The 21,830-nt window shown below is 36.0% G+C and overlaps 1 protein-coding gene and 1 long non-coding RNA gene across 2 annotated transcripts in view; one reads left to right on the top strand and one right to left on the bottom strand.

Annotated features, from left to right (window-relative positions):
- ADGRV1 (adhesion G protein-coupled receptor V1) overlaps positions 1-21,830 on the bottom strand; it is a 594,013-nt gene that overhangs the window by 307,944 nt on the left and 264,239 nt on the right. Inside the window, exons 78-82 of the mRNA XM_015140403.3 lie at positions 14,062-14,469; positions 7,706-7,890; positions 3,026-3,275; positions 2,355-2,494; positions 663-823 (exon numbers count right to left, since the gene is read on the bottom strand). Coding sequence (XP_014995889.3) covers positions 663-823; positions 2,355-2,494; positions 3,026-3,275; positions 7,706-7,890; positions 14,062-14,469 — 1,144 coding nt within the window. The remainder of the gene's footprint in view (positions 1-662; positions 824-2,354; positions 2,495-3,025; positions 3,276-7,705; positions 7,891-14,061; positions 14,470-21,830) is intronic.
- The window catches only part of LOC114678851 (uncharacterized), a 36,577-nt gene that overhangs the window by 2,505 nt on the left and 12,242 nt on the right, over positions 1-21,830 (top strand). The gene's annotated exons all lie outside the window — the stretch shown is intronic.

Here is a 21,830-nt window from a genome sequence, read left to right as displayed (position 1 = left end):
TAGAATTATAGTTTAAGGAATTCTCAGATGTCCAACCGTATCATTAATACAGCAAATAATAACACTTCTATTGTTAAGCTGTAGGTAAATAGTTTGACAGACATTAATACAATTTAATTTCTCCTTACTGCCAAATATGAGGCCTAGATGTGGAATGTGAAAGATGATTTATTTTTTAACACAGTGGTTGGCATATTCACAACTCTTAAGTTGTAGAATACAAAATCTTCCCATGGGGTAGCTTTAAAAACAATAAAAAATAAAAAATCTTTGCATGTATTTTTTTGAAAATTATTTGTATGTATTTCTTAATATCTCACATAGTCATCACATTGTAACTGCAGAACCTGCCCTCTAAACCATGGTATTGTAAACTATAGCCTTTCCTTACCTATTATCTAGCTTCTATTCTACACTGTAGTACATACTCTTTAGGGGTGAAACTGCATCTCATTCTTTACTGTATCCTCAGTACAGAGATGGCCCTCCATAAATATTTGTTGAATGAATTAATGAATAAGACAATGAAAAAGTTTGCTTTATCCTAGTGCTGATGGAATTATGGTATGTTTGCATCCTGCATATATAAAAGGACTATGGAAAAACAGATTTCCATTTTCATAAACATTTATAACTATTGATTCAAAAATACTGTCACTGACCTGAGATACATATAAATCCAGAGGTGAAGAAGGCTTCATTGTATGAAGACAAGTTGTCAGTCTGAGCATAGACAGCATACACAGACATGTGTGAACAGGCACATTCCACATAGTCTGCAGTTTCCTCAACCACTTTGCAAAATTGACTGTCAGACAACCAGCTAGGGCAAAAACACAATAGTCATTTTTCCTCTTTCATCAATACTTAAGGTGTTGAGATGGCTTTTAAAGAAAAAATAGCTTACTGAACTTAAGTGTTCTTTACTCAATACTTAAGTAAACCACATTTTCAAGAAGAAACAGTGAAAGGAACATCTTGTTCAGAACATGACATAACAGATTCCACAGGATGTCTTAAGAAGCAGCCTAAATACCAACCAAAGTTTTGAAGGTATTGTTGGTACCAAAGGAGCTTGTCCTCTCAACAGGGCAGTACAAATACCTACCTAATCTAGCAAACCTACCTGACATGTTCAATAGAAGGCACTCTTCTCTAGCATTCAAAATGCCCACAAGAACAACATGGCTGTGATATGTGTTTACTCTTCTTTTTTTTTTCCCCACAAGTCCTTGTATTTTGAACCATATCAATTATTTGTATGGTTTTCTAAGATTTCTTCCTCAATTTTTTTTCTACTTTGCAGTGACTTATGTATATGTTTTCTAAGCTTCTTTCAAGTGTTTCCTTTATGAATTCTGGCTAATTTAGCAGAAAAACCATGTCATGATTTTAGCAAACATTGCATCTAATGCCAAGCCATCTGAGCCTTCCTCAGTGACTATCGCTTGAGCCTCTTCCCTTTTAATGCCTCTTAGTTTCTTTACTTTTTTAAGGACCTAAAACTTCCTGACCCAAACTCCAGATGCAGCTTGAAACATTCACTATTAATTATATATTGAAGATTTCAGAGTATCTATGTATTAGGTTTAAGATCTGTCTTAAACCTAGGAAGAAATTTCAAGTGGAATTTTTCTAAAAGAAAGTAGAAATTTCAGTGTTTTTGAGGACACTTGGTTACCAAACTAAGCTATTATATTACACCTATATAGAATTTTAGTTTGCGTGGCTGAAATTCAGTAATAAACAAAATCAAGTGGCTGACACGAACCCTAGACCCTTGTAGGCCAGCACTGCCTGATCCTGCAGCACTGACTGAGCTCCTAGTGACTGTAACTGCTCAAAACTTGAGGCCTGAGGCCGAGGAGATTCAAAGAAAGAATCATTCTCCCCTTTCCATTTGTGTCCATGGAGTTAATCTCAAAATGTACTCCAAGCCATGTGGACTAGAATTATAAATTCCTGCTGATTCCTCTTAAACACAAGGCATCAGCTTCCAGAACCACAAGGCCAGATGGAAATGGTAAAAGAAGGAATTTCTTTCCTGCCCAGTAAATTTACTGATAACTTCAAGGTTATCAGAATTGGCCAGAACTCATGCTACATCCCATGAAAGTAGTGAAAATGAAGAAGTAAATAATGTGCTACATGCATATTGAAATGCTGGGCTGCATTTGCCATCAGAACGATACTAGACCATTTCCTATGTTGCTTCCTCTTATTTATTATGGAGGTTATTTTCCAGTCTAATGTCATCTGGGGCCACCATCTATGCTCAGTACAAAACATTGGGCTCAGTGGTACTGAAATGGGGAAGGACCAAATTCTGATTTTTTAAATGTATTAATAAGTACCTTGCAGCAGCCTGATTCCAAAGGAGACACAGAGATGTCTGAGGGATAATTCTCGGCTCAGCAGCATGGATCCTGTAGAGAACCTCATTGTCATTAGTCAGGAGTTGTGAACTCTGACCTTTCACACTCAAAGATAATACCTAGAATGTTAAAAGCAACAGAACATATAATGATGTTTTACAATTGGTGTAATGACTGAGTCTCCTACCCTGAGCTTGAGCTCATTTTTCTAGTAGCTACAGTCACTTGTTTTCTCTCACTGTTAGTATTTAGCTTATTTAGGCATGCAGGATGTCCGATTGGTTTTCCATTGTGCCCTTTCTAACCTGCCTTAGTCATTCAGCAGTCTTCAGCTGACAACACTCACTTTGACTCTAACTGGATGACTTCACTAAAAGTAAAGAATAGCATATTATATTAGTGAAAGCTATATATATTTTACTTTCCTCACATATATAATACGTATTTTACTCAAAACATGAAGGAAACATTTCCAGCTCACTTAGAAACTAAACTTTCTACAAATAGTTCATAAAGATGGAACACATTTCATATTAGTTCACCATGTGTAGCACTTACCAAAACTGTGATTAAACAAACGCATTCCGAGTGTGCCTGCTAAAGAAATAAATCACATTCCAACCATATAAGTGTTTTAAATGATAGATTACCTTATTTTTCAGGGTAGGAAGATTGTTTCCACTTATAAACCACTGTTGGCTGCTATACTCTGTAAACTGGACTAATTTACATGTACTTTTCCCAGCCATTATTTCTGCATCCTGGATATCCAGTAGCCTCTCTGGAATTCGAATGTAATCTCCTTCCTTTCCTTCAAACTTGTGTCCATTGATTTGCTGAGGATACCAGTGAAGAGCCAATATTGACAAGTAAGGGCAACTATCAAGGATGGTTTTGCCTCTACAACAGAAAAGCAAAGGGTCTGTAAAAATGGCATGTATTTGAATACATATATCCACTTATATCTGTTAAAGTGCATTACAATTGGGTTCTAATCTTTATGTATAACAATAACACAACAAACCCAGAAGCAGTAGATAGAATGTGCCTTCAGTTCTTTTGTGGTTGTCATGATTTTTTGCACAGAATTTTCTGCATCCTCTGGCTTTATGCTCCTAGTAACCTAAAACATGGGTTTTTGAAAACTGTTTTATGGATATCAAGATGAAATCTGTGGCTATAAAGATGAAATCTGTGGCTATAAAGTATGCTTTTCTATGTCAGTCACATCAGCATTGCTGGAAGAGGTTGAGAAAAGCATGCCCCCCACTGAGCTAAAGCCCTTTGCTTTAAGAACAGCATAAACCTTATATACGTAGAGCCATGTTTTCAACAAGAGTTTACCTCATGCTTTTCTAATCCACCAGAGCCTGGCTAATATAATCTTATTTGACGGACAAGAGAAACAGCACTGAACAGTGATCTTTTTTCACTTAACAAGTCTGTTTTGAAGATCTACTAGGCATAATAAGAACCTGGGCTCAGTGAAATTGCTTCTAAACCTCAGTGTGCATTGAAATTACTAGGAAATTTTTTTTAAAGTACAGATTTCTAGATTACACTGCAGATTTACTAAATCAGAATCCCTACCCAGGGAGGGGATTAGGGGTTCTAGGAATTTATATTTATAACCAGTCCCCCAGAGAATCAGATGCATCCTGTTGGCTGACCCATCATGTTTGCAAACAATCAGGAGATACATAGATAAATCAGATCTTAAACCTGCCTGGAAAAGCTGAGAGAATATTAGAATAAGATTTATGCATTAAATGTTAAAAGTTATATATGTCACAATCGATGTAGAGTATGCATAACTACATCATAGATTTACATGATATCTTGTCAAGACCCCAGACGTGGGAAATGGAGCAGAGAATTCTAAACTGAGTCAGGAAAAGAAAGAGTAAGGGCCAACTTTTTCCTGTAGTGATACATCCTCTCTAAAAAAAATCTCCTCTGCAACCTCAGCTATCCTGTTCAAATTGGTGCCTTCAAATATCTGAATTGAATCCACTTATTCACCTGGGGCTCTAGGTCCTCTGTCCATGCCTCCTACTGAAACACCTCAATTTGTATGGACCCCACATACCTTCACCTCCACCTCCACCATAGCTTGTCAAAATCTCATCTTTTAATCTGAAGACAATGGTGACTCTCAGCCTAAAGGTGTTACTGCAGACACCCCGACCAGACACAATGTGGTTGAGATCAGTGAACCTCAGACACATGACTCCACATCCCTTTTCCCCTCCCACCCTTTGTCATCTACTCAAGAGTCAGTCCAGTCAGGGACTCTGCTATCTTGGCAAACTAAGAACACCACCGCATGCAGTGACTCTACCTAACCTTGACACAAGCATGAGAAATTCCTGACCCCTCCTATTTGCTGATAACCATAATTTCCCTGACACCTTAACCGGTGACACCTATGTCCCTCAAATGCACTCACCCTGATCAATCTCACAGTCTGCTTTATACCTAGGTTGGTATGAGGGGGGAAAACTCCCACATTGACATGTAGATTGGCACCACTGCAAATTCACAGTGACCAACCTCAGTTGGACCCTCAGTGCCACCTGGCATTATTTTTACTTGGCTTCCAAGTGATCGTTCTAGATTTCATCATTCTCCTCAATATCCTTGCTCACTCCCCAAATGCTTAACTCTCAGCAGACACCCTTGATATTGCTCAAGACAATGTATAAATAATGCATATCAGAATGTTCAGCATCTTTAGGGCTTCCTGAGTAAACAACTAGTCTTGAGCTCTCTCTTATTTTCTGTGTTCAATTTGTCATCTTCATATTAATTCTACCACCTAATTATTTTCAAGGTACCACCCTCTCACGTCCCTGCCTTAATTTCAGTCCTCATCTTCTTTTACCTGAACAGTAATCCTCTATGTGGTTTTCCTGTTTCTTTCTTTGCCCTATTCTCTAACCTTTAACACTCTTCTCAACATAATGTCTCTAAAATCCAAAGTTTGATTCATTCTCTCTCTCTCTCTCTCTCTCTCTCTCACACACACACACACACACACACACACACACACACACACCCTACCTAGCTTACTCCATGTACAATCTTTAAAAAACTGATGATCTCCCCAAACATACCATGCTAATTCTTGCCTGCCTGCCATTATACACGCTGTTTCCTTTTCCTGGACAACTCAAAAAGAAAGGTAAGTCTATTTAGTGGAAGCACATGGCAGAAAACATGTTGATTCATTTACTCATTCTATTCCCTCATTTTATTGTAACCACTGAGAATCTACCACATACCAGACACTGTTCTAGGCCTGGGGAATACAGTAGTCAACAAAACAGAAAAGGCCACTCTTTTTGTACATCTTATATGCTCTTGAGTTTTCACTGGGCTTTTGAAGGCACAGATATGGGACTCAATGTCCACAGCAAGGTAGATGGTTCACATCTAAGACAACCTGGTGATTTTAACATGCTGGTGTTCTTATAGAGATACGGGGAAAATGGAAAAGAAGAATGAGATTGTGGGGATTGCAAAGCTATGAACTGCTTGATTTCATTGAACAAAATAGTTGAACATAGTTCAACAGGGGAAAATAATGACAGGTATTCTTGACTACACAAGCATACAAATGCATGCTGTGGCCTCAGTGAGTGTAAACTTACTTGAAGCAAATAAATGATCCATTTCAGAGGTTTCTGAAGACAGCATTAGAGACATTTATAAGACGCACTAAGGAGCTGAACTGCTAATCATTGCTCTCAGATGGACGTTTAGGAGCGGGGGTGAGGATTGGAGAATCCTTTCAAAAGGCCCCTGTGAGGCTTTTCTGATTTTGCACATTAAGAAAACCTCAATTTCCAGGACCCGCTCATCAAAATTAAAGGAAGAGTAGAGTATAGGGATATGTTGATTCTGTACGTTTACCTCAAGTCACACCTTAGAACTGATCTGGGATGAAAGTCTAGGGCACTTCAGAGCCATAGGGTTGGAGAAGGCAGATTTTGCTATGAAGGAGGGGGTTACAATCTATTCTGACCACAACTGTCCAGCAGGGGCTGTAGACTCAAGTAAGTCCGAGGTTGGGTCCAGGTCTCACCATGGACTAATTGTGTGATCCTTGGCAAGCTGTGTAAGATTTCTAGCCTTAGTGTCTACATCTGTAAATAGGGGTACTAAAAGCGCTCAAATCCTGAATAGCTACTTAAAATAATCTCTATAAGGACAAAATAATATGCACAACTTTTAGCAAGGATTAGGTTGAACCACATGGAAATTTCATTATACTGTTTTTACCTATTAACAAAGGCAATTGATATTGTTCAATTTAAATCAGTGTCAGGACTATAGCAGAGGCATAATTAATATCATTTGTATTATTATTATTTTATCCCTTGGTCTCTCTTATAACTTTTTTCTATCTGGATTGACTATCTCTTTGAACTTCGTATGTCTTGTGACCTAGGAACTAACATTGGTCTGGGCACAGTGGCTCACGCTTGTAATCCCAACATTTTGGGAAGCCAAGACAGTTGGATCGCTTGAGCCCAGGAGTTCAAAAACAGCCTAAGCAACATGGTGAAATCCTGTCTCTACAAAAAATACAAAAATTAGCCAGGTATGGTGGTGCACGCCTCTGGTCCCAGCTATTAGGGAGGTTGAGGTGGAAGAATCACCCGAGCCTAGGAGGCAGAGGTTGAAGTGAGCTGAGACCCTGCCACTGCACTCCAGCCTGGGGCGACAAGAGCGAAACTCCGTCTAAAAAAATATATATAGTTAATATAGAGGTATTAGTATAGTACCTATAGTATAGAGAGGTATGTTAACATACAGTTATAAAATTAATTATGTAGTTAATAATGAACATGAGCCACATTTTATTTTTTCCTTTTCCTTTTGCTAGCTTTCCGACAACTAGTCTGAAGTTCAACAACATTCTGAGAGCTGTCTCCAAATGGACAAAACAATCACAATTGTTTGTGATTGGGGGAAGCACAGTTAATAGCACATCAAAACACTCCTAAAGGTTGAAATCACTTTTTTTTTCTATTCAGAATGTACCTTTCACTCATTAAATAAATAAGAGTAAAACAGTAAGACTTTGTTATTTTCAAAAAACACTTCAAAATAAGTGGAATATATTGTTGACAGTATACATTCATTTTTTTTGATGTACCTGCTATGTTTCCTTCAAATAATTAACTTCAACTGCCCAAGAGGTACAATGCATTGACTGTATCATTCTTAGTTACCTCATCTAAATGTCATTTTGCATTACATGTTGCTTTGTAAACAGTGAAAAATGCATAAAAAGTACTGCTAATATATTAAAAGATACTTACTTTTCACCAGGAGAGCCACAAGTAACATTAGTCAGCAGAGAAAAGGCAAAATTCTCAGTCACTTCAGTAAAGTGACTGAATCCCCTAGTGTCCTTGCGCTTTGGGTTAATAAGAGAACAAAGAATCTCATAGAAAAGAGTTCGGCTGGCAACACTGAAAGCTTGATTTTTTCCTTCAGTAGTTATCTGGAAAAAGAATCTAAGTATAAAAACATATCTATAAAAAGAAATTTCTTAAATTATATGCTATATACATGTGTGTGTTCTTTATTAATAGTTACTAACATTAGTAAGGATAAACGTAAGAAAATTTAAGAGAAATTGGTATCAAAATTATATTTCAAATATATATATTTGCAGTTGAAAAGACATAATCATCTATAAAGAAAAGGCATAATCACCAAAATATTTTCTACTTAATCATTAGATAAAGTCCTAAATGGCTGCACAGATTACTTAATTTTAACTACAATAATTAACATCATGAGTTAAAATTAGTCTCACTTTTACATCTATCCCAGGAATTCTTATTCTTTTGACCAACAAATAAGGAAATAAATACCTCAAGAATATTTGTTTATAATAGTGGCAAAATTATTTTTTTCAGTAAACAGAAGCTACCATAATCACTAAATATTTAAAGCACCAAATGAGAAAATCCTTTTCAAGATTAGTTAAGAGCTCTGGTCACTTTTGCCTTTTTCAATAAGTATGACCCTTCCTACTAAAAAAAAAAAAAAAAAAAAAAAAAAAAAAAAAAAAAAAAAAAACTGGGTTATTTGTTTTTTTGAGAGACAGGGGAAAAAAAGGAGGAAAAATCCAGAATGAACGGGGACCACATCTTTATTGTTTAAGCATTGGTGTGAAGCCACTTACTCCATTACCTTCTGATAAGTCCCTATTACTTTCTCAAACTCTAAAAGTCATCACTTTCTCTATGATTCTTACACTATGCCCCATCTGCCAACCTACATTTTCACTCTCTTTGTAACTTGCATGTACCTTTATTAGTGAACTTATGACAACCTAGAAATGATTTGTCTGTTTCAAGCTCATCGTGAAAGTGGATCATGTCACCCATTTTTTTTTATGGCTTTGTCATCTAGTACAGTTCCAAGCTTGCAGGAGAGCTCACGATTGGCATTTATAAGAATAGTCATCTTCCAGCTAGTAAGGCAGAGTGGAGAATAACCCACAGGGAAATGTAAAAGACACAGAATAAAAATTTAGCAATGCAAAAATTACAAATGGAGACAGAGCACAACCACTGGATACTGAAACAAGCAAATTGAATATGATAAATGGAAACAAGTTCAAGAAAATCTCCCAGAACTTAGAGAAAAGATAACAGGCTAGTAGGACAAATCTTGATAAATCCCTAAGATACAATTTTATATATAAAAGAGCAGGCAGAGGCAAAAAATAGCACAGCTCCTTAATATGCTGAAGAAATATTCATGTCTAAAAATGTAGAGATTGCTTTTATACTAGGGAAAATTAGAAAAAGAGACAACACCAGATATTATCTTGGTGATTTTAAAAAATATTATTTCAAGAGTAAAAAAAAATCATACCAGAAACCAGATAGGAAAAAAATTACCAACAGAAAAACAAAAATTTAGTTTAACTTCTGACTTTTCTAAAAATGAAATGTCAGAAGTCAGCAAAGCAATATGTGCAGAATTGTAAGAATTAAAGGTTGTAATCCAGAGATTATATGGCTACCCACACTTTCATTCATATTAAAAAAAAAAAAAAAAAAAAAAAGATAGAAAGTTTCTTTTAGTAAAGCACACAAAACTGAAACAAAAAGGCCATTTCTATAACACTCAGTTAGTACGGGGACCTTGTAGTTTTCGGCACTTTCTAGCAACTAATCTTCACAACAACCTGTGAGGAAAGTCCTATTATCTTTGTTTTGTTTCCAGTTAGGGGAACTAAGGCAGAAGGAGGACGACTAACTTGTCCTTTTTGTTCGCACACAATTGGTGACCATGAAGCCTCGGAGGTGCTCCTGACAGCCGCCCTACACTGCCTGGCAACATTCTCCACTTGCTTGTCCAAAAGCAACCACCTGGATTGACTCAGTTCACAGACAAGTCAGTCAAAATTACCTCGAGCATGAAACACAAAACCAGCCAGTAAAGTACAAAGTTAACTCAAAATCCTTGTTAGTATGATAACAAACTAAATCAAGTGTAAAAAGCAATTATTGAAATATAAGGTACCTATTATTAAAAAGTATATGATGAAAAGAATAGGCTGGCTCCACAAGGCCAGTTTACACAAACAACAAAAGAACTCCCAACATTATTAAAATTGCCTTACGAACAAGTAGAAGACCTGAATCAACCATGAAAAAAACTTAAAAAGTTGTCAGGATAGAAGACAAAGATGGAGGTCTTTGGAGGCAGGGGATAGTCTATCAAACTTTTACAGAACTAATGATTCCTGTGCTCTTTCAAGTGTTTCAGACAAAAAATTAGAGTCAGCACCTCCTGATGGGCTTTGCCAAGATTTGATAATCACAAAATCAAAACCTGACGAAATTCAAAGTTAGCATATCAGATTCAGGGGGGTTTTAGACTGCTCTTGCTATTAAGGCGACTGGGAACTTCTAAAATGTTTTTTATTTCACTATGCCTAGGAAAATCAGGGGATAGAATATTCTGTCATAGCAAAAATTTGCCTGAACCCACAGCTGGATTTCATATAGAAAGTCTTTATAGTGAGGCATTTAAAGCTAATGCTCTTTTTCAGTACAATACTTGTGCCACTTCTAGCATGTGTAATAATATTTCCTCAGATTTATTGAGATTTTTTAAAAGAAATGCTTGTATAGAATAGATTTTGTTTCAAATAAATCAGAATCTGGGGGAAAATAAAATTTAAAAACATAAAACAATTTCACTTAAAATATAAGATCTTATAAAATGAAGTACCTTCCAGTACTTGGAAGTTCTATTCTGTCCTTTTTAATTTGAGGTTATTTTAGAGTGTATATAGTTTCATATGGCATATATCAATGGTTTGCCACATAAAGTACAAATGACCTTATTCGAATTTTAGACAGGCAGCACTAACTTTTTGGCATAAGTATTTCCCAAATAAGTATCTGCAATATACTTATACTAAAAAATGTATTTGTTGTTTATCTGAAATTCAAACTTAACTGAGCATTCCTTATTTTTATTTGGTAAATTTTGCAACCTTATCTTTATGTGATAATCTACATTTTCAGTATTTGTTTTATTATTCTCATTATTATTGCTATGTTTAAAATATAAAATATGTATTTCTTGCATTTTTAAATACATTTTATGCATTCATTTAGTCAGGCCCTTCATAATGGCTATCGTTTTTCCCAGTTTTTATTGTTATAATAAGTAATGCTGAAATAAACATTCTCATCACACGTGTATTTGCAAAAATGTTCCCCATACTCATTAGTTGTCTTTTCACTTTGCTTTGGTGTATGCTAAGATAAATTTTATTTAAACTGTATGTGGTCAAGTTATCAATCATTTCCTTTGTGGTTTCTGGGTTTTGTCTGATGCTTTAGAAAGATCTTCCTCATTCTAAACTAAAACGATGAAATGACTGATCCATGTTTTCTGCTGCTTTCATGGTTTCAGTTTTACACTGAAATATTTGATCTCTCTAGAATTTATTTTGGGGTAGAGTTTAGGATAAAGTTCAGCTCTTTTTTTTGCTTTCAAGTGGTTACATCAGCCATCTCAACACTATTTGCTGAATAATAGTTTCGACCCATTGATTTTTAAATAGCACCTTTATCACATATAAAATTTTCATATATGCTTCAGTTTTTGAACTTTTTGTTCTATTCCATTGATGTGAATGTTTATGTCTGCACCAGTGCCCCTTTAATCACAGTAACATCATATTTCAAATATGTTTTCATATCTGCTAGGGTAAGGTCCCTCTCCTTTTTCTTCTTTTTCAGGAAAGTTCTGCCCATTTTCACATGTTTACATTTCCAGGTAAACTTTAGTATCATTTTATCAATGTAAAAATAACCCCAAAACAACCTACTGATATACTGATAGGAATTATGATGCATTTATAGGTTAATTTACAGAAAACTGTTGTGGCCATATATTGAGTCTTCTTATTGCAGAACAAGGTATGAATTTCCATTTACTGAAGTCTATGTTAGTAGAATTTTTGTTTTCTTTATATGTTTTCTGTATGTACCTATGTATTATATATTTCTATAATTATTAAATGTCAGTTAAATCAATAGATTCCAGTATTGATGTACATATAAAAAAGGAATTTGAGAGTACATTATACCATTCTATTTTTTAAAAAGTAGTGACAAAAACTTGATTTGAAAATAACCAGAGCAAAGAAGGCTTCAGCTGAAATCAAATATTAGTCATTTTCTTTTAAGAATTCAGGCCGGGTGCGGTGGCTCACGCCTGTAATCCCAGCACTATGGGAGGCCGAGGCGGGTGGATCACGAGGTCAGGAGATCAAGACTATCTTGGCTAACACAGTGAAACTCCATCTCTACTAAAAATATAAAAAATTAGCCGGGCGTGGTGGCGGGCGCCTGTAGTCCCAGCTACTCGGGAGGCTGAGGCAGGAGAATGGCGTTTGATTTTACAATTTTTTTTTTTTTTAAGATGGAGTCTTGCTCTGTCGCCCAGGCTGGAGTGCAGTGGCACAATCTTGGTTCAGTGCAACCACCGCCTCCTGGGTTCAAGGGATTCTCCTGCCTCAGCCTCCCGAGTAGCTGGGACTACAGGCGTGTACCACCACGTCCGGCTAATTTTTGTATTTTTAGTAGAGACAGGGTTTCACATGTTGGCCAGAGTGGTCTTGAACTCCTGACCTCAAGTGATCCACCCACCTCTGCCTCCCAAAGTGCTGGGATTACAGGCAATATTTTATAATATTACAATATTTTTATAACGTTTAAAATTTATTTTTTTCCTCCAAGTATTCCCAGGTTATTTATTTAAGTATCTTCATGTATGAGAAAATTGTACTGTTTGCTAATGGTTACTCAAAAAAAGTTAATTATATTTTCCCATAGGTGCTACTTTTATAATTCAATTGTATTATTCATGATAGTACTAGTAACAGTCAAGATGTACTATCTGACAACTCTACTAAGTGTTGATTCTTAACCAATAATAACTTGGTTAACACACATAACTTATTGAGAACAAAAAGTAGCAGAATTTGCATATATTTTCCCTAAATCATATGAAGTGAGGTCCTGTTTTCTTCCCTAAAATGTAATTACTGTACATTCTTTCTCTTTCACTGACCAAAAACAACTTGGCATTGTTCTATGCCATTGGGCCATTAGAAAATTCAAGTAATAATATTTTATGGAGTGAGTTTTATTGCTAGAATTTTCTCTGCATGCAATAGGAATTGCTTTCCTTTGCTTTATAAGATGTTTGCCATGGTCTGCTCTTTTTACCTCTGTACTTTATAATTTTCTTTTCTATCCTTCGAGCATTGTATTTTAAGAGCTAGCACCAGATGGAAAGTGCACAACCATCTAAAACCCCATTGTAAACATCTAAAGTATTTAAAGGCGACTATGTGAGAGATGTAGTAATTATACACTCATGTGTATGTACTCAAAACATTCAATTCTTCTATATAAATATATTGATAGGAAATATATTTATAAGAAAGCCCAAAGTAAACCTTTAAAGGAGGCTTTTTTTAAAGTAATAACTTTATAGATATCTTTCAAAATTTATATTCTTAGGCTCTCACATCTCCATTTAATTCCATCATTTGCAGAGGTATAAGTAAATAGGTTTAAAATAAAATCTGTTTTGTACAAGTCTAAACCAAATGGAAAGTCTGAAATTATCTAGTCATTTCTTAATTTTTCTTTTCTGAGTTTTCAGTGCCCATGAGGACCAAAGAACAAGCAGAGGGCAATAATCCTATTCCACGGCATTTAAAGTGGAAGGGCTATGTAGATAATCTAGTTCAAGTCCTTTTCTTAATGGACTAAAAAAACTGAGGCTGAAACTACAAAGTTAATTGGCCAGTTTCTGGAGAATTGCCAACTGCCTATAGCTTCCAACCTCTGCAGCCTTTTTTTTCAGGCACTAGGCTGTCTTCACTACTGCACTAGGTCATTCTCCAAGCCTAAGACTGAGATTTCCAAAGAGGCATCAGTCATATCCAAGCAAGAGGACAGTGTTCGATATGATGCATTCTATTTCTATATTCAGAAATCTAACTTTATCATAATTTCATAATAACCAATGTTAAAAGAGAATGTAATTTTGGTTTTACTCGGGTTTTTAAATTTACAAAATTTCACTAAACGAAGTGCTAATATTCACAAGAACTTACCTTTTCTATTAAATGCATCATGGCACTGAGTTGTTCATCTGTGTTTTCTGTGGCCACTTTCATGCTGATGGTATGGAGCACTCTGTTGAGAATATCATCATTCACGGGCTGATGCAGCTGATCTGCAAGCCCCCAAATGGCCTGCGAATCTGCGTCCGAGACAAGAGTGATGTTGGCAGTACCATACACTTTATCAATTCTGGCACCACCTTTTGGGTCAAAAAGGACAATCTGGAAGCGTTTAGGAAAAGAATTTAAAGATCCTGTCTCTGGCGTTAGGATGACATCCAATACAGTGCTTCTCTGGCCAGGTTCAAAGACCAATGTACCTTCAGTTATCACAAAATCCTTCCCAGAAATAGCTGGAGATATGATAGTACGACCAATTATTTCAGCACTCCTCAACTCCTAGAAATTAAACAACACCATTTAAGTGAATCTATGACACCTCTGATCTTGTCCTAAACAAATTCTTGTTTCTTAAACAAATTCAGTTTCTCTTAAACAAACTGGAGGGCAATGATGACAACAGTACTACCAAAATATGGGGTTTTATACTTTTTATTATCTTCTAAGATAAATTAGAGAGATAAATACATAATATATAGTGATGAGATTAGGAAAAAGATGCCTTCAAATGGACCAAGGAAGCAAATTAGACCAGAAATGTCACTCTTGCCTCCATTTCTCCAATTGTGACTGAAAATCGGGCTTCAAATAACACATGTGGCAAAATTTAAGTATGCAGGAAAAGGGGGAATATTTATATTCTCACTGTCACATAGAAATTTTTGGGGGCAGGCTGGGGAGAGTAGAGAGAAAGCAGTGGGGAGGAAGGAAGAAGTAGAAGAAATTGGTTTCATGTTTACACTCAAATATGGAAATATCCTAAGGAGTAGGGTCCTGGACATATATACCTCTGCTATTCTTCAAATTACGGTCATTGAAAAGTTTTCTTGGAAAAAGTGTTTTGGAACGTGAAGCATGAACACTTTAGTCAAGGAAGAATCAAAGGAATGTGCATTTATTTACTACTGAGCCAAGAACTATTAAACTCCTAGTACAAGCCAAGTGGCATACTACGGATGTAGATTTGAACAACAGAATACCTGCATTCATAGAACCTACTATTGTAGCAGAAGATACAGGTTGCACAAGGGCTGTGGGATTAATGATAGATTTTTACATGAAGACAAGTTCTATGAAGAAAAACAAAAGTAGGTAAGGGAATGCAGGGTGATGGTAAGGGTACCATTTTATATAAAACTGGACACAGAAGCTCTTGTGATATTTGAACAGAGACTGCAGGGAAATAAATGAATAGGCTACATAAGGATCTCAGGAAATATTCTAGGGAGAAAGAATAATTACAAAGGCACTGGAGGTGGGAACCATCTTAGTCTGTTCAAGGAAGAACCTAAGGCCAATGTGACTAGGAGGAGAGTGCTCGATGCTGATATAAGAGAGGTGGAGGCCAGGTGCGGTGGCTCACGCCTGTAAACTCAGCACTTTGGGAGGCTGAGGCGGGCAGATCACAAGGTCAGGAGATCAAGACCATCGTGGCTAACCCAGTGAAACCTCATCTCTACTAAAAATACAAAAAATTAGCAGGGCGTGGTGTCATGCACCTGTAATTCCAGCTACTGGGGAGGCTGCAGCAGGAGAATCGCTTGAACCTGGGAGGCGGAGGTTGCAGTGAGCCGAGATTGTGCCACCACACTCCAGCCTGGGCAATAGAGTGAGACTCCATCTCAAAAAAAAAAAAAAAAAAAAAAGAGAGAAGTGGATAGGAGTCAGATCATGTAGGCATGTAGGTTCATTATTCAAAATGTGGGAGGCAGACCCTAGAGGATTCAAGCAGGAGAATGACACATTTTATTTAACATTAGTCATGAGTATTCTGGCTATTGTGTATATTAGGATGTAGTAGGGGATGAGCATGGAGGTTTTTGCATTCGTTCATGCAAGAAACAGTGGTAGAATAAATACGGTCACATAAGTAGAAATATCAGACTAGAGATACACATGAGTAGAAGTACTCAGACTAGAAATAAATTTGAATGTAGAGTCAACAGGACTTTTTGTTTGATTTTGTTTTTGTTTTTGTTTTTTTTTTTTTAGAGATGAAGGTCTTGCTATATCAACAAGGCTGGTATCCAACTCTTGGGCTCAAGAGATTCTCCTAAGTAGCTGGGACCACAGGCTTTCACCACTATGCCCAGCTTAGAGTCAATAGAACTTTCTGATGAATTTGATATTAGGTGGAAGGAAGAGGAGAAGTAAAGGTAACTCCTAGTTGCTTGCCTGGATGAATGAGTAAATGGATAATGAATGGTGGGAAACTGGGGAAAATATTATTAAGGGACAAATTAAAGAGTTATCTGTTACACACAGTAGTCTGAGATGCCTCTTAGACATTCAAGTGATGACATCAAGTAAGAGCAATCAGATACATGGGTCTGGATCAGGAGAGGTGATGAGGTTAGTGATAAAAATGTGGAAGTCCTCCGTTTACAGATGATATTTAACAAACAGTTCTACATAGTCTAGCCTGGAGATTGAATCTTGGTGGATCCCAACATTTACTGGCTAGGAAGACCAACATAGACAACAGGAAGGAGCTCCAAGTGAGGTAAGGATTAAGAGCAGGAAGGTGTGGTATTACAAAAGCCCAAAGAAGAGCATTCTTCAGGAAGGAGGAAGTGATTGATTGTGTCAAAAAATGAAAAAAATCAATGAATGCTTTTTAAGAGCATCTGCAGTGTAATGATAAAACAGAAAGCCTTACTGAAGGAAATAACTCAAAAATGTAATGGCTTTAGAATGGATACATTAAAATATTCCCTGGAATACGATATAACAGTTAAAATGAAAGAATTTCAATTATACACATCAGCATGGATAGTTCACAAACATATGACTGAACAAAACAAGGACCATAGAACAATATAATTGGATTAATTTCATTTGCACAATTTCCAAAACAGGTAATAATACATAAGAACAGAACTACTTAAAAAGCATATGAATAATTTAACATAAAATTCAAGATAGAAATTATCTGCAAGGTGGGGATAGTCAAGGAAAAAGCAAGATGGCATCAGAGGGGTTCATAATGAAAAGTTTTATAATAAAATTCTGATAAAGTTGAATTTCTGAAACAAGGTGTTGGTGATCTGATTACTATAAACTGTATGTATACATTTGGCCTGCTGTTTTTCGGCAGGACTTATTTCACAGTTCAAATATTTAAAGGAAATGAAACAATCAAAATGTTCTTGTGTTCTTTGTGTTTATTAAAATACATATAATAAACACAAATAAGCACTATGCAATTTAAAAGTGACAATGGGGAGGCAGAGGCAGGTGGATCACTTGAGGTCAGGAATTCAAGACCAACCTGGCCAACATGGTGAAATGTCATCTCTACAAAAATACAAAAATTAGCCAGTCATGATGGTGGGTGCCTGTAATCCCAGCCACACAGGAGGCCGAGCTGGGAGAATAGCTTGAACCCAGGAGGCAGAAGTTGCAGTGAGCCAAAATCGCACCATTGCACTCCAGTCTGGGTGACAGGGCGAGACTCCATCTCAAAAAAAAAAAAAAAAAAAAAAAAAAAAAAAAAAAAAAAAAATCAATATAGAAATAGTCTTTGAATAGAAAAGGCAATGTGAAAATAAGAATGAAAAATATGGTCTTTCTTGAATTTGTGTGCTTCCAGCTAGCACACATATATAAAAGAAAGTATTTGGAATCAGTTTCAAATTTGTTTTTAGCTATAGGTCTATTTAATTGAAAGATAACTAGATTAACAGATGTCTTCATTGTCTCAAATAGGAAGGACCAGAAATTCCGTCTTAACTTTATATCACAAACTTAGATATAAGAAAACTGATGCTAAGGCTACAGTACTTATGTACATGGGAATGCTGGTCTACCAAAGGGTATCTATGTTACAATGACTGTTTTAACTGCATTAATCTATTTAAAGTAAAATGAAAATCAATATTATAATAGAATAACAACTTGATCCATAATTATTTTTTCATCCATGCCAGCTACTGGAAAAGAGAATTAATATGTCTCTGTTTTCCAGTAATATGCTTAGCACTTAGAGGACAACATAAGAGCAATTAAGCAACAGGAAAATAATACCAGAGAGGTGAAACTTTCATTTCTAATTGTTTAAACTTTTATTCTGACATAATTGCAGATTCACATGCAATTATAAGAAATAATGAAGGAGATTTCCTATACCCTTTACCCAATCTCTTTCATTAGTAACATCTTGTATAACTGCAATATAATATCACAACCAGGATTTTGTCATTGATACAGTCAAGAGCCAGAACATTTTCACCCCCACAAGAATTCTGTATGTTACCTTCTATAGCTACACTCGCATCACCCCAGCCCATTCCCTCCTTAATCTCTGGCAACCACCAATTTCTTTTCCATTCCTATAATTTTGTAATTTCAAGAATATTATAGAAATGGAATCACACAGTATATAATCTTTTGGTATCAGCTTTTTTTTTTTTTACTTAGTATGATTATATGGAGATTAGGTAGTTATATGTATCAATAGTTTGTTTCTTATTATTAGTGAGTAGTGTTCCATGCATGGATGTACCACAGTTTAAGCATTTACCCATTGAAGGACACCTGAATTGTTTCCACTTTGGGGCTGTTATTAAGAAGATACTATAAATGTTCATGTGCAAGTTTTTGTGTGAACATAAATTTTCATTTATCAGGAATAAATGCCTGGGACTGCAACTCCTGAGTCATAAGGTAGTTCATGTTTAATTCTTGAAGAAACTTCTAAACTGTTGTCCAGAGTGGCTTACCATTTTTCATCCCATCAGCAATAAATAAGTGATCCAGTCTCTGTGAATTCTCACCAGCATTTGGTATTGTCATGGATTTTATTTTAGCCATTCTGGTAGGCATCTAGTGATATCCCATTGTGGTTTCATTTTGCTAATAGCTAATGGTGTTGAACATCATTTTACATGCTTATTCTTTATCTGTACATCCTTTCTGGTGAAATCCACTTTTGTTTATTGTGTTCTTTCTTCCTTCCTGATGTTCCAAGGTTTTTTCCTTTTTATCATTCCCTTTCTGTTTAAAGATCTTTCATTAGCCATTCTTTCAAGGTAGGTCTGTATGCAACAAATTCTTTGTTTTTCTTTCATCTGGGAATATCTTAATTTCCCCTTCACTTGTGAAAGACATGTTCACGGGATATAGAATTTAGGGCTGAAGTTTATTTTCCTTCGGCACTTGAAAAATAGTGTACCATTTCCACCTGGGACCCATGGTTTTCCATGAGAAATCTCCTGTCATTCCTATTGCTTTTGCCATAAAGGTAAGGTACTTTTCTTTCTCAGTTCTTTCAATATTTTTCTTGCCTTTAATTTTTATTAGTTATACTATGATATATGTCATGCAGTGGTCACCATGGCCTTAGGTGAGACCCCCAGTGCTGTGCTGGCTTCAGGACTGATCTAGCACAATCCCAGTGGTAATGACCACAAGAGTTCTTGAATCAACCCTCTGGCAGCTACAGGAAGTTCAGCACAGACAGAGAGGCTCCTTTTGTTTAGGAGAAAGTAAGGAAAGAGAACAAGAGTCTCTGCCTGGTAATCCAGGGAATTTTCCCAGATCTTATCCAAGACCACCAACGCAGTACTTCTAGGAGTGTGCAAGAGCAACAGCATTACTGGGCTTGGGGTGCCACCTAATGCAGACATGGCTGCAATAACCAAAAATTTAGATCACAGCACCCAAGCCTCTTCAAATATCTGGAAAAACTTCCCAAGAAGGATGGGTAAAAATAAGCCCAGACTGCGAAGACTACAATAAATACATAATTTTTCAATGCCCAGATATTGACAAATATCCACAAGCATCAAGACCATCCAGGAAAAGATGACCTCGCAAAACAACTGAAGAAGACACAAAATGCAGATATTTCATGTTCATGGATTGGAAGAATCAAGAAAGAAAGGAAAGAAAGAGAGAGAGAGAGAGAGAGAGAGAAAGAAAGAGAAAGAAAGAAAAGAAAGAAAAGAAAGAAAAAGAAAGAAAGAAAGAAAGAAAAAGAAAAAGCAAGCAAGCAGGGAGGGAGGAAGGGAGGGAGGGAGGGAAGGAAGGAAAGGGAGTCAGACAGAGGAAACAAAAGAAAAAGGAATGAAAAACAATGAAACATGCATACAAGATCTATAAATATCATTCAAAGGCCAAATTCAAGAGGTATTGGCCTTAAAGAGGACGTAAAGAGAGAGACAGAAGGATAACGTTTATTCAAAGGGTTAATAATAGGGAACTTCCCAAACACAGAGAAACATATCAGTATTCAAGTACAACAAGGTTACAGAATACCAAGCAGATTTAACCCAAGGAAGGCTACCTCAAGGCATTTAATAATCAAACTCCCAAAGGTCAAGGATTAAAAAAAAAAAAAGAATCCTAAAAGCAGCAAGTAAAAGGAAACAAATAACATAGAATGGAGCTCCAATACATCTGGTAGCAAATTTTTCAGTGGAAACCTTACAGGCCAGGGGAGTGTAGCATGACATATTTAGTAAGTGCTGAAGAAACTTTTATCCTAGAGTAGTATATCAAGTGAAAATATCCTCCAGACATGAAGGAGAAAGACTTTCCCAGACAAACAAAGCTGAGAGATTTTATCAACACCAGTCCTATCCTACAAGAAATGCTAATGAAAGTTCTTCAACTTAAAAGAAAAAGATGTTAATAAGCAATAAGAAATCATCTGAATGTACAAAACTCATGGTTAATAGCAAGGACACAGAAAATTACAGAATATTATAACACTGTAATTTTTGTGTGTAAGCTACTCATTTCTTGAGTAGAAAGAGTAACAATGAACGGATAAAAATAATAACTACAACAACTTTTCTAGACATAGACAGTATAATAAGATACAACTAGAAACAACAAAAAGTTAAAAAGTGGGGTACAAAGTGAAGGTGTCAAATTTTATCAGTTTTCTCTTTGCTTGTTAGTTCATTTGTATGTTTATGCAATCAGTAATAAGATGTCATCATTTTAAAATAATGACAATTACTTTAAATGGCAATTATTTTAATGGCAATCAGACAAGGGAATGATATAAAGGCCATCCAAATTGGAAAGGAAGAAGTCAAATTATCCTTGTTTGCAGATGATATGACCTTGTATTTGGAAAAAACTAGATTTCAACAACAAAAAAAATAGAATTGATAAACAAATTTAGTAAAGTTGCAGTATTTAAAATCAACATACAAACATCTGTAGCATTTCTATATGCCAACAGTGAACCATATGGAAAATAAAAAAAAAAAAAAACAATCCTATTTACAATAGCCACATAAAATAAAATACCTCAGAATAAACTTAGCCAAGCAAGTGAAAGATCTCTAAAATGAAAACTATAAAACTGGGATGCAGGCATGGTGGCTCATGCCTATAATCCCAGCATTTTGGGTGGCTGAAGTTGGTGGATTGCTTGAGCCCACGAGTTTGAGACCAGCCTGAGTATTATGGTAAAATCCCATTTCTACAAAAACTACAAAAATTAGCCAGGTGTAGTGGTGTGCACTTGTAGTCATGGCTACTTGAGAGGCTGAGGTGGGAGCATTGCTTGAGCCTAGGAGGTTGAGGATGTAGTAAGCCATGATCACACCATAGCACTCCAGCCTGGGCAAAAGATCAAGATCCTATCTCAAAAACAAAAAAAAAATCTATGAGAAACATTGAAG

The sequence above is a fragment of the Macaca mulatta genome, chromosome 6 (assembly GCF_049350105.2).
Source record: "Macaca mulatta isolate MMU2019108-1 chromosome 6, T2T-MMU8v2.0, whole genome shotgun sequence".
Lineage (NCBI taxonomy): Eukaryota > Metazoa > Chordata > Mammalia > Primates > Cercopithecidae > Macaca > Macaca mulatta.
Note: the sequence above shows the minus strand (reverse complement) of the source record. Positions and strands in the feature narration are given on the sequence as shown.